Source organism: Leopardus geoffroyi, chromosome A3 (genome assembly GCF_018350155.1).
Source record: "Leopardus geoffroyi isolate Oge1 chromosome A3, O.geoffroyi_Oge1_pat1.0, whole genome shotgun sequence".
In the NCBI taxonomy this organism is placed as follows: Eukaryota; Metazoa; Chordata; class Mammalia; order Carnivora; family Felidae; genus Leopardus; species Leopardus geoffroyi.
The window spans coordinates 87,387,832-87,400,610 of NC_059336.1; the positions used below are offsets into that span (position 1 = coordinate 87,387,832).

Sequence of the window (12,779 nt, forward strand, 5' to 3'; positions counted from 1 at the left end):
TCTCTCTCCTTCACTTTTAGATTTAAAGGCCTTTGAAGAACAAGGAGAAATAAAAGGGGATTAAGGGTTCTGGTTGCCTGCTATTGTGCCCAGGGCCAGCCCCAGGGGTGTTACATTTGTGGTTCCCCTACACCTGGACTCCTGGGCCACCAGACCCCAGATGCCAGAGGGATCCTTGGGGCCACAGGATAAACACAGTATCTTTTTCTGGAACATAGGTTTTGCTCAATGTTAACAAAAATGTAATAATTTTCATGTTAAAGGAACAGGTAGTGTAGAGTTTAAGATTTGTGACAAATAGGAGATACTGCGAAAATTGCTGGTTAAGGCTTCAACCTGAACTACCACAGCATAGAAGCTTGTCTCTAGCACTGCTTAATGGAAAAGTCTTTTGTGGGGGCTCTTTGTCCCATAGTCCACTTGTTATATACCTTTCTTAAAGGGTTTTTTTTTTTTTTTTTTTTTTTTTTTCAGTTTGAATTCAGGCCCTTGCTTTTCTGTTAAGGGTTATTGTACATTTCACCTACGTTTTCCCATTTAATCCTTGCACAGAAAAGTCAAAGTCATTTGCCTGTGTCACACTGCTAGACAAGAGAGAGAAATTCACACCCAGGTCTGTTTAGCCCAGAGTCTGGATTCTTGCTCATTCATCAGGCTGCTTCCCCCCACATACTCAAAAGGGATTGGGGTAAGAATGCCACAGGTTAAGCTCTTGATCAAACGTGCCTTTTGGTTTAGGCTCCAATCTTGAAAAGGTAAAAGAGATTTGAAGTTTTAGGTTCAACAAAGGTGCAAGTAAAGAAGTTGAGGAGGGACAACTAGGACACAGGGCACCATGTAGGGTTCTCTACAGACCCGAGGACAAGAGAGCAGGCTCCAGATGCAGGAGGGACAAAGTTGTAGAGGGGGGTCTCTAGCAAGACTTTCCTTAAAAAGGATCTAGATCACAGAACTCTTGACTGTCCCAGACCTGGGCTGAGGGAGGAGACTGAGGGCCTGTGGGCCAGGGGCAGGTTTTTGTTTGGTTTTAATAACAAAATTATGTGAAGGTCAAAATCAAGAAACAGCTCAACTTGTGGGCTGTGGAGAAAACAAAGGCACTGGCCCCTTCCCACTGGGGGAAGCAGACAGTGGACTGGACCGGAGGCTGATGGGCTAAGCAACAGTGGAGGTGCCGCATAGATCGAAGCTGTCAGCGTCCGGAGAGAACCCTGTATGGGGTCCCTGTTCCAGCCTGACCTTCAGTTTTCACCCTGCACCCAGATGGCTCCCTGTGGACTTCCACTTTTTGGTATTTGACACCCCCTCTCTGCAGGGCCTGAATCCTCTCCACTTTATCTCCCATAACCTAGGTTCCAGCCGACCCAAGATGTGCCCCCCCCCACCCCCCAGCCCAGTGTCAAATAAACCAGTGCCGGGCATATAGGCACATGGACATACCTGCCTGATCTATGCATGATCACCTACCACTCTCCACTTGCCCATCTCACCTCCTGCCACCTTCTCTGACTGGAATGTTATTCCTCACTCTCCCCATCAGACTCGGTCTCAAAGATCACATTCTCCGAAAAGGTAATTTACAGACTCATTCCTTCACCCAGTCACCCATACATCCGTTTGCCTTATCTCTTTGCATGGATCTAACTTCACCTCTTCTGAACGCCCTCAGAATCACTGCCCTCCCCACCAGCCTCACTTCAGGTCAGTCTCTGTGCTCCTTCGGGCAAGACCCAGGTCTACAAAGACTGGTGAACCACTGAACAGGAGGGGGCTGAGGAGGTTGGGCCTTGGGGTCAACTGTTACATTCCTCCTCGGGACTTGCAGCCGAGCCAATGGGACGTCTACAGACAGGTGTTTATGCTGCTTCCTCCCAGGGCAGTGCAGTGAGGATCTGTGTAACTATCTGTGAGAGGTCCAGGCTAAGCACGCCTATTTCTGAAATAGTCCTACTCTGACCTGCAGGCCCTTGGGAGAGAAGGATTCTAACACCTTCACAACCACTTGGTTCTGCAAACCTTACGGATTAACACATCAATGCTGGGGACTCCAAGAAAACCTGTTTAAATAAACGAGCGGCAGCCAGGCGCTAATTACAACACACACCATTTATTGCAGGCACTGTGCCAAACTTCCATATGAATCCATCTCTCTTATTCCCAACAATCACAGCTGCATGTGAGGTCAGCGTTGCTATTTACCTTCTTTACAGATGAGGAAACAGGGGCTTCTGGGTTTAAAAACTAACAATCTCAACATGAAGTCTACCTTTCTAGGGTAATGCAGACTGGTCTGGAAGATACTCTGGGACAGTGATTTCGTGACAAGCTCACAAACCTCACTGCAAAAAGGCCAGGTTGCTCACTCCCCTGGAAAGAGGTCTCCTTGCTGTGGTGTGGCAAGGTGCCAAGATGCCCCCAGACGGTGTCGTCTTAACTCACTAAGAAAGATAGCTCTTTGGGCGGGGTCACCTTTTGCTGATTTTCCATATTCTTCCTTCCAGAGGAACATTTCCCATTTGTGTGCTGGGCCCTTCACAACCAGCCCTGCCTCAAAAACACCCCTGGCAGGGGTCCTAGCCCACCGGGAAAGTCTTCATGTCAACAGGAATGCCCCAGTCACCTAGTGTCACGGCTGCAAACACTCACATTTCAGCCTCATTGAATTAGGGAGCCCAATGTGCCTATGAATGAAAACTTCTCCAGCGAGGCACAGGAGGCACACGGGTTGCTGCCTAACAGGCGAGACTCTAGGTCATGGCCTAGGTGAGCTCTGAGAATAGCAGATCTTAGCCCCAGGCAGCACGACTGCAGCTGGGAGGCAGAATAACCTGTGGTTCAGATCCTTGGGCTTTACCCAAGATCAGAATTTCTCTGAAAATGGGTGTTTTGAAGAAAAGGCCAAAGGTAATTCTGATGAAGCCAGAGTTGAGAGCCACCATGAAGGTTTTACTAGTGACATCGACTTTGGCCGCCCACTGGAATTGCCTGGGGAACTTGAAAAAATCCTGATGTCCAGGCCACACCCTAGACCAACTGTATCAAAATCTCTGGGAGTAAGGCCTGAGTATTAGTATTTTTAATTTTTTTTTTCCTTTTTTTTCAACGTTTTTATTTATTTTTGGGACAGAGAGAGACAGAGCATGAACAGGGGAGGGGCAGAGAGAGAGGGAGACACAGAATCGGAAACAGGCTCCAGGCTCTGAGCCATCAGCCCAGAGCCTGACGCGGGGCTCGAACTCACGGACCGCGAGACCATGACCTGGCTGAAGTCGGACGCCCAACCGACTGCGCCACCCAGGCGCCCCCAGTATTAGTATTTTTAAAGCTCCTCGATGATTCCCCTGGGCAGCTAAAGTTGAGAGCCACAACTGAGAATTTTTGGCCTCGAGATTGCGGGAGGTTCTTTCTCCTCCCCAATCGTTGGTAGTAATGGGGATGCTTCCCAGTTGCTTTTTCAACGTTTATTTATTTTTGGGACAGAGAGAGACAGAGCATGAACGGGGGAGGGACAGAGAGAGAGGGAGACACAGAATCGGAAACAGGCTCCAGGCTCTGAGCCATCAGCCCAGAGCCCGACGCGGGGCCTGAACTCACGGACCGCGAGATCGTGACCTGGCTGAAGTCGGACGCTTAACCGACTGCGCCACCCAGGCGCCCCTCCCAGTTGCTTTTTATAAGGTGGGGAAAAAGAAAAGGTTTGGTGACATACCTTTTTTTTTTTTTTTTAAAACTTCCCAAGCTTCTACTGATACCCGACTTAATTATGCCCATTATTTTAGGTACAAGTCACATAAGGAGGGGAAGAGTCATCTCACCTGGTTGCAAATGAATCATGCTTGACTCAGTTAAGGTCCTGTACTTTACCTCAAGTAGGCCTTGGTTCCCACCTGACTACACAGTACAATCACCAGGGAAGATTTGGAAAATGCCAAGGCCAAGGTCACACCCCCAGAAATGCCCATCCAAGTGGAGTGGGCACCCAGGTGATTCAAATGTGCATCCAGGCCTGAGAACCACTGAGGTAGAACTATTACTTAAGTACACAATCAAGAACCAACAACTCAAAACCTACTATTTCTAAGTCTCCTTTCTCCTTCCCTCCTTCTGGGCATTGCCCCAGGATGGTGGCTATAAAATGGGCCCCCTCCTATCAGGCGCAGGAGAAATGGGAGATGCTATCCCCCTGTTTAAGAAAGGAATCTGAATAAAATAGGAGTCGTTTTATCACAAGGGTGGAATGGAAAATGTGTAAGACTGAACATGTCCTTACATCATTTGACCGATTTCATCTGTCTAGAGTGGGTTTTGCCAAACTCAAGATTGTGGAATGCTGTTTTGTCTTCATAATTCTGAAATGAGGCTCTGGGATCCCATTCAGGCCATTTCCCCCAAATAAGAACCCAAACGAAAGAAGTGTACAAGAAAGAAAGAGTGCCACATAGAAGGGAAAAGGAGTCTGGCTGAGCTGCAAAAGGAGCCATTGTGGCTGGAGAAAAAGGCAATGGGCTCCAGCCAGGTGGATCCCCAAGGCCTTTTCATTTTGGTTACTAAGTCAAGAATGCTTTGTTGCTTTTCACAGGAGCAAATTGTGGCTGTGGGCCTCTCCGTCTGAACAAGAAGAATGACATTATCTATGATACGCCTTTCTTTCTCCTGTGCTGAGGGCTTTAAGGCCTTCTGGTCCCCACGAGTTGCTAAGTTTTCCCCCTAAGTTCCTGTTTTGCCTGGTTCACAGGGTCCTTTTACAATTTTCAAAAAAATATAATAATGCATATAGAGTTATGCTCTTAAATATTTTTTTCTTAAAAAAATTTCTCCAACTAGAAAAGGAATGTGTCTAAGCAAATTGGAAAGCACATAAATAACAAGGCAGAAAGTAAAAGCTCACATTGTTGCCCACCTCCCCAAATTGCAAACTGACATGTTTCTTTTTGAACTATTTCTCTGTACTTTTAAACATAGTTTTGGGGTTTTTTGTGTTTTGTTTGTTTTACAATTTTGTGTCAGTATCTCATCTCCTATCTCCTTACTATTTTGCTGTCATTAGAGAATTGCAAGTCATTTAAAATGTTGTGCAGTAATATACGTGCAGTTTGCTTCACCAAACCCTTACCATTTAGGCAGTCTCCAATTTTGATATCATAAATACTGTCAGGTGATCACCTTAAGGTGCACACTTTGTTTGCATTTGAGATTGTTTCCTCAGGATAGGGTCCCATGCGAGGGCACAACATGGTACAGACTTTGGAGCCAAATTTTCCTGGGTTCAAATCTCAACCCCCACTTGAATGCCTGTGTGACCCTCAGCAAATTACTTAGCCTCTCTGTGCCACTGATTCTGCATCTTTAAAATAGGATAGTAAAACTTACGGAGTTGTTATAAGCACTTCACAAGATTGTGACGTGTCTGACACAAGTGCTGTGTAAGTGCTAAAAATGTAAATAAAAGGATGGCAGCATTTTTAATGCTCTTGAGAGACATTGTCTTTATAAACAATGATGTATTCTCTGGCAGGAGGCTAGTCCTCTGTCTTTTAGCCAAGTCTTTTGGCATAGGTCCTAAGATATGGTCTTCAATATGGGGGCCAAGGACCAAAGTGATTAAGGGCCAAGGACCATGGTTTTAAAAATCCGTTTACACTAACTTGCCTTTAACATGGACAAGTTCCATAGGGCTGGGGTAGGAGTGGGGGACCTGAGCGCAAAGACACCTGTGTTCTGCTTACCCACTGTTGGCCTCTTAAAAAGTGGATTCGCAAAGTCCTATAGCTTCTCTGCCTCAAGGGCTGGGGAGTAGGGGTCTGGATGGGGTAAGGGCTCGCTCTCTGCAGCTCTGATCCCAGGGCCTCATGGACAGCATGGGTTCCATGGTCTACCCGCCTTCCATGGCTCCTTTTGGCAGGACCCTATAGCATCTTCCAGCTGCGACAACGGTAACGATGCCTGGTAACAGAGCCCTTATGCTCTGCGGGGAACCAGGCTTGGATGTTCTCCACTGCTATCTGATAGGACTCCTGCAATGATGGAAACAGTCCATATCTGTGCTGGCAAACACAGTAGCCACTAGACCTGCAGGTGCTGAGTATTTGAAGTGTGGCTAGTGAGCCTTGGAAACTACATTTTAATTGAGTGAATTAATTTAAATAGCTCCGGGTGTCTAGAGGCTCTCATCCGGGACAGCAATAGCTGTACACACATATGGTCACTGGGTCCTCGCCACAATCCTCCGAAATATTAACATCCCCATTTTATACACAAAGAGACTGAGGATTGATGGGGCTAAGTCACTTGCGTAAGAGACTCAGGTCTGGGGCGCCTGGGTGGCGCAGTCGGTTAGGCGTCCGACTTCAGCCAGGTCACGATCTCGCGGTCCGTGAGTTCGAGCCCCGCGTCGGGCTCTGGGCTGATGGCTCAGAGCCTGGAGCCTGTTTCCGATTCTGTGTCTCCCTCTCTCTCTGCCCCTCCCCCGTTCATGCTCTGTCTCTCTCTGTCCCAAAAATGAATAAACGTTGAAAAAAAAAATTAAAAAAAAAAAAAAGAGACTCAGGTCTGACCTCCAAATCCATGCCTTTAACTGCTGCATTATCCTGCCTAGCGTGTGACTCTCAGTTCTGCTTCTGGTGTAGGGAGAGAGAATGAGGACGTGCGCTTTCTCCAGACATACGGATGGAATGATGTCATAACTATTTTCTTGTTCAAAGTAAGCTCTACACCCAACGTGAGGCCTGAACCTATGACTCTGAGATCAAGAGTCACATGCTCTATGGACAGAGCCGGCCAGGTGCCCAAATGTTGTAACTTCTTAACCCCTCTACCCCACCATCTGGCAGCCGTTGAGATGAAACAAGATCTACGTAGAGTCACTCAAGCACCAAACCCTTGGTGGGGTTGGTGCGGGGTGGGGGGATACATCCTTAGTCACATCGCAGCCTGCTGGCACACTGATGGCACTCACTTCTCTGTGGATGTTTGGCTCCAGAATGTACTGTGGCCAGGGCCATGTGAGATGTTTTCCTTGGCTCAGCAATTTGTTTTCACACTTTGCTGTGGGAAAGTTAAGTCAGGGAGTTCAATCACTGAAGAGCATTTTGGACAGGTGAGAAACTTCTAACTGGTTGCCACTGGCTGAAGACACTGGAACTTTTCTGGGTGTCTTCCTTCAACTGTTTTCCTTTGTTTGAAGGCTTCTGCAGGCAGCAGACCAACAGTGTGCTGCATTGGCCTCAGGGGAAAAACGGTGTGCAAGTCCTAACCCTGCATTTCTATGGCTTTATGATCTTTGGCAATCCTTCTCCCATTCGTTTCCTGATGTAATTGGGTTCTAGTGAGAATTAACTAAAGGAAGACACAAAATAAAATTGAGGGTTCATCGGAAACATAAATGTTTAAGGATTTTGTTCACTACCTTTGGCTATTTCTGACTAGTTATTTAACTTTTTTTCTTTACCTCATATTTTATTTAGTGTGATGTGTCATTTTATTTAGGTTTTCCGGAAACCTAAAGACTATCGTTCTTATAAAAAACAAAGCTTTGGCGTGACAGTATTTTAGAAAACGCTCCCTCTTTTGAGACTAGTCTTGGGTCACTGTGGGTTTTCTTTACATGGCCTTGACAGATAGTGGCCTTACCTCAAGGTATGTTGGTTTTATTGACCAGAATGTCAATAAATTGACCAGAATGTCAGGGACCCAAATCTGGGGTGGTTCCTAAGAGTGAGAACAGAATGTTCTGCTTTCTCTGCATGGACTCAGAGTTTCTGGTCCAGTGGGAATTAATTATCGCATTCTTCTAGGCGCTGTAAATACAAAGGGCATAAGGTGTGGTCCTGTCCTCACCAAGCTTACAAGCTCACATGGCAGAAGTGAGCAAAGTGGGCTGGTGTGAGGAGAGCAGAAGTGGCAGCGGAATGATCAGGGGCTGACATCTGCTTCAGTGTTGGGGAACAGGGGAGAGAGAGGTGGAAATGAGAAGCGGAGAGGGCAAGCCCTGTCTGGGGATGGTGGGGCAGGTGCACCTGTGTTCCAGCCACATGGCACATTTGGGAGTTCAGGCCTGATGCTGCCTATTCAAGAGGGCTGGGCATCCGTATGGAGAGTGAAACCTGACTTCTAAAATCCTGACAACTAACTAAAACTACCAAAGAACAACGCAGATCATCACCTACCACTGTGTAAAACTTATCTGTTGGCTGAATACCACCCCTTGGACTGCCAAGATCCAGTGGGGAAACTGAGGTAAAGAGGTGGTAATTGCTTGCATTGCTGTGCATCCCCACAGATGGTCAGCTTTTCCAAACCACAAGGATGGCCCAGCTGTTTCCAGAGATCCTGCACTCAGCCCACAGAAAGGACTTTAAGTCTGTGGTCAAGGCAAAGAACCTGAGAATGACCTTGACCTTTTTCTTCACATGCTGGGGAAAGATGCCAACACCGTTCTTGGAAACAAAAGAGCTTAGTGATTTGAGGTGTTAAAAAACAAAATTCAATTGAGTACATTTTATAAAATTTTTTTTTAATGTTTATTTTTTGAGAGACAGAGTGTGAGTGGGGGAGAGGCAGAGAGAGAGGGAGACAGAATCTGAAGCAGGCTCCGGGCTCCGAGCTGTCAGCACAGAGCCTGGCACAGGGCTCGAACTCATGAACTCATGAGATCTTGATCTGAGCCAAAGTTGGATGCTTAACCGATTGAGCCACCCAGGCGCCCCCAACTTTGTAAATTTTAAGATCAAATTAGAAAGGAGCTCCAAGGGGCTGTATGAGATGGAAGACTTGTATAAGCAGGAGGGGGCAGGGACAGGGAAAGAGTGGATGACCTCATCTTTCTTTGGGGGACAGAAGGGGTCTATCAGGTGAATTACCTCACTTGAGCACACCAGGAAATTCCAGCCTGACTAGCTAAGCACATTTCTGGTGAAGGCTGAAACTGCAATTAGGTTAGGTATTAGGTTTTGGTTTGGTGATGTGGACTTAGCACAAGAGACTCCATTTTGGACGTGCTGTCCTTTTTTTTTTAAACAGAGGTGAACTTGTACTTATTTATTTTTTTGTAACAGAGGTGAACTTTTTAAGGCTGAGACAGAGTGCCCTCTGGGGCAGTGGCTGAGAACATGGGCTTGGTAGGTGGAATTGATCAGCCTGAATCCCATGCTCTACCATTAACTCACTCTGGGACTCTGGGAAAATTGCTCCTGTGAGCCGACTCAGTTTTCTCATTTCTACAACAAGAATTCCCACTTGAGGATGGAGTTGTGAGGACTCCATGAGTCACTGTATATAGAGTGCTGGGAACCATGACAGGCACATAGCTGCAGTTTTTATTGAAAGCTGATTATTAATAGAAATATTTACAATGTGGATGGGGGGAGGGACAGCCGGTCATCCTGATTATCAAAATGCAATGGTGTGTAAATGTGATGGACAGTCACCTCCCTGAGCCAAGAGCGGGGCTTGGGGCACAGACCGAAGAGGCTAAGAAAAGCACTTGCCCCTCCCCTGCTTTCAGAGGGCTTCGGCCAGCTGCTGGGGGTCTCAGCCACAGATGAGGTTGTTGTTTTGACTCATCTGATGACCCAGGCTTGAGGTTGCCCGCTCTCGAAAAGTTTATACCAGCCTCTCATCTGGTGGGGAAGGCACCTGAGGAAGGAAAACTAAACTGACACACATTTGGTCAGAACTCGGCAAAGATTTGCCCTTTCTTCAAAGAGGATCCTCCCCACCTCTAGACGGGTGCACTGGGCACTGCTGGAGGGTCAAATGCCTTCTGCCTGCTGCATTGGGGGGCTTCCTGATGTCTGGGCCAGAGGTAAAACTTCCCTTCAGGGCTAGTGTTTTTCCACAATGACTTGGCTACTAACAAAAAGTCCCTCAGGGCCCCCTATGTGTATTTGAATAAAAATGATCATGAATAATGATTGACTGTCATCATCACTGTGCTTTGCGTTTACAGGGTAGGAAGGGCTCAAGCTCTGGGGACAAGACCTGGGGGCCTCCCACAGTCCTGTCTGGAGGAAGGTAGCTGGCATGCTTCTCCAGGTGAGGCTCAGAGCCACCTGAGGGGCCTGTCCATGTTCATACAGCTGCATCTCAGGAAGAGGAACATCCAGCCCACCACTTTACTGTGGCAGCTCTCTGGACCCACAATCTCTCCCGGGCTAAAGCATCAGATACCCTTAGCATCATAGTTAAGAACTCAGCTTCAAGAGCCAGATTATCTGAGTCTGAACGTGAGCTCTGCTATGCGACCTGGGCACAACCTCTCTGTGCCTAACTCATGGGGTCATTATGAGGATTACATGAGTTAACATATGGCGAATGCCTGGAAGTCTGGCATGAAGCAAAAGCTCCATAAATGCCAGCTTTTGTTCACATTTACTATTACTTACTGGTGCTATTAAGTTGAACCAAATGGAATTGCTGCCTTTCCAGCATTTGTGACCTATAAAAATGGCAACTTCATATAGATGGGTGGTTTTTAATGGGGGTGGAGGTTCCCTCCCATCTCCTAGGGGACATGTGGCAATCTGGAGACTGTGAGATGGCAGTGCTACTGGCACCTAGTGGGTAGAGGCCAGGGATGCTAACAGAACTCCAACAGCAAAGACTTATCCAGCCCCAAAGTCAATAGTGCCAAGGGTGAGTAGTGGGCCACCTAATAGTATTCTACTATGCACAGATTTTTATTTTTATTTTTATTTTTATTTTTTTAACGTTTTTATTTATTTTTGAGACAGAGAGAGACAGAGCATGAACAGGGGAGAGAGAGGGAGACACAGAATCTGAAACAGGCTCCAGGCTCTGAGCTGTCAGCACAGAGCCCGACACGGGGCTCGAACTCATGGACCGTGAGATCATGACCTGAGCTGAAGTCGGACGCTTAACCGACCAAGCCACCCAGGTGCCCCTGCACAGATTTTCTTAAAACATCCCTTTTTAAAACCAACATGGCTCCCACTGCCTAGAGAAGGAAGGCTCACTTCCAATAGGCTCTGGCCTCCAATTTGTCTCCAGTCTTGTCTCCTCCTGCTGTAGCCACAAAAGGTAGCCTATAACAGCAGGTCCTTCAACACTCCGGGTCTGGAATAACCTCTCTGCTCTCCCCACTAGGCAAACCCTAACACTTGCTCCGGGGAGTTTCTCCCAAAGTGCCTTTCTGTCCAGCCTGGCTGACCACGGCGATCCCTGGTGGCTCTTAACTAACATGACTCCCGGGTCCCATTCCTAGAGATTACGATTCAGTGTTTTGGGGTGGGGCTCAGCCATACTTTCAGAAGCCCCAGGGGGCTCATGCCCTCCCTGGTGTGGAAACCACCGTGCCCTGGCAGGCATCTTTATTTCCAAGCTGTTCTTTGTTCTGTTACCACTTATGTACACTAACCGTTTGCAGGCACTTCCAGCTTATTTTATTAGCTGTGCTGTAAAGATGCTGGAGGGCAAAGACCTCTTTTTGGAGACTTGCTACTCGGAGGGATCCAACCCAGTGCCTTGGCCTCCAGAAATTCTAACTGGTGAATTAAACCTGAATCCAGGAATTTTCAGATTTTGCTGAACGCAAGAGTGACCTGAGGTGCTTGTTGAAAATGCAGATTTCCAGGCTCCAACCCCTAGCGGTTATGCCTCAGTGGCTTGGGCGAGGGCCCTGGAACCTGAATGTTTAACCTGTTTTATTATTTTTAAAAAATGTTTATTTATTTATTGAGAGGGGGAGGGGCAGAGAGAGATAGGATGAGGGAGAGAGAGAATCCCAAGCAGGCTCCACACTGTCAGCGCAGAGCCCAACTCGGGGCTCGATCCCACAAACCCTGAGATCATGACCTGAGCTGAAAGCAAGAGTCGGACGCTTAACCCGCTGAACCCGCTGAACCACCCAGGCGCACTAGCCAGCTGGGTTTGAAGCAGGTGTCCCTCAGCCTGTTTTCTGATCCTCCAACATGCCCAGCCTCAGGGGTCTCAGGCATGCCTTATGGAAGTCAATGTCCCTTTAATTGGTTGCTGGGACGCCTCCAGCCCCAGGACCCCAGGATACCAGGGAACACTTACACACATGCTGGCTTGTCTTCCTGCACCAAAAATCTGCAGGTTCCATGGAAGCAGAACTGACTGTGGGAATCTGGGCAGTCATTAAAATGGGACACCACAGCTGCGGCCACAGGCGGGTCTGCTGGGGAAAGAAAAGACATTTGGCTCAGATCCGGATTAGCCAGACACACCCACAGGTCCCTACCTCACCGATCAAGTTGCAGAGGAACCCTGATGGCTGGGATTTCTGGTCCCTAGCAGCATTTCCTGGTCAGCTCTCCTTCACTTTCTAACAACTAGTCCAGGACCAGAGACATCTGTGTCACGTGCTTTCCAGCGGGGCTTTATTATTTACTTATCTTCGTAGAAAACAAAACAATCTCTCCAAAAGATTCAGTGCTATTCAGAGATACCAGAGCAGTTTTAGCTACCAGAGCGTTTAAAGCCTATTACCTGCGTGACCTAATTTTACTTTTGTAAAGTGACCGTGATCATTCTCTTAAGATAGGCTTCATAAAACTCTGTTTTAAAGACAAGAAACCAGAACGTAGTTACAGAGGAGTTCTAAATAACCATTAAATTGATGCTGAGGAAGAACGGTTCATGATACAAAAAGGTGTTCATGACATATTATTGTAAGTGAAATTAGGTACATTTCCAATGTGGTCTGTATAGGATTCTACTTAAATAAACAGAAATTTAGATCCAAAGAAGTCTGGGAAAGCTATACATAAAAATGGTAGCAAGAGCTTCTCTGGGGCAGG

At 47.2% G+C, this 12,779-nt stretch overlaps 1 protein-coding gene across 2 annotated transcripts in view; it reads right to left on the reverse strand.

Moving 5' to 3' along the window:
• The window catches only part of TGFA (transforming growth factor alpha), a 28,650-nt gene extending 16,459 nt beyond the window's left edge, over positions 1 to 12,191 (reverse strand). For both annotated transcript variants that reach the window (XM_045446387.1, XM_045446388.1), the window contains exon 1: positions 12,037 to 12,191. In XM_045446387.1, coding sequence (XP_045302343.1) covers positions 12,037 to 12,176 — 140 coding nt within the window. In that variant the 5' untranslated portion in view covers positions 12,177 to 12,191. The remainder of the gene's footprint in view (positions 1 to 12,036) is intronic.
• Positions 12,192 to 12,779: the final 588 nt, after the last annotated feature.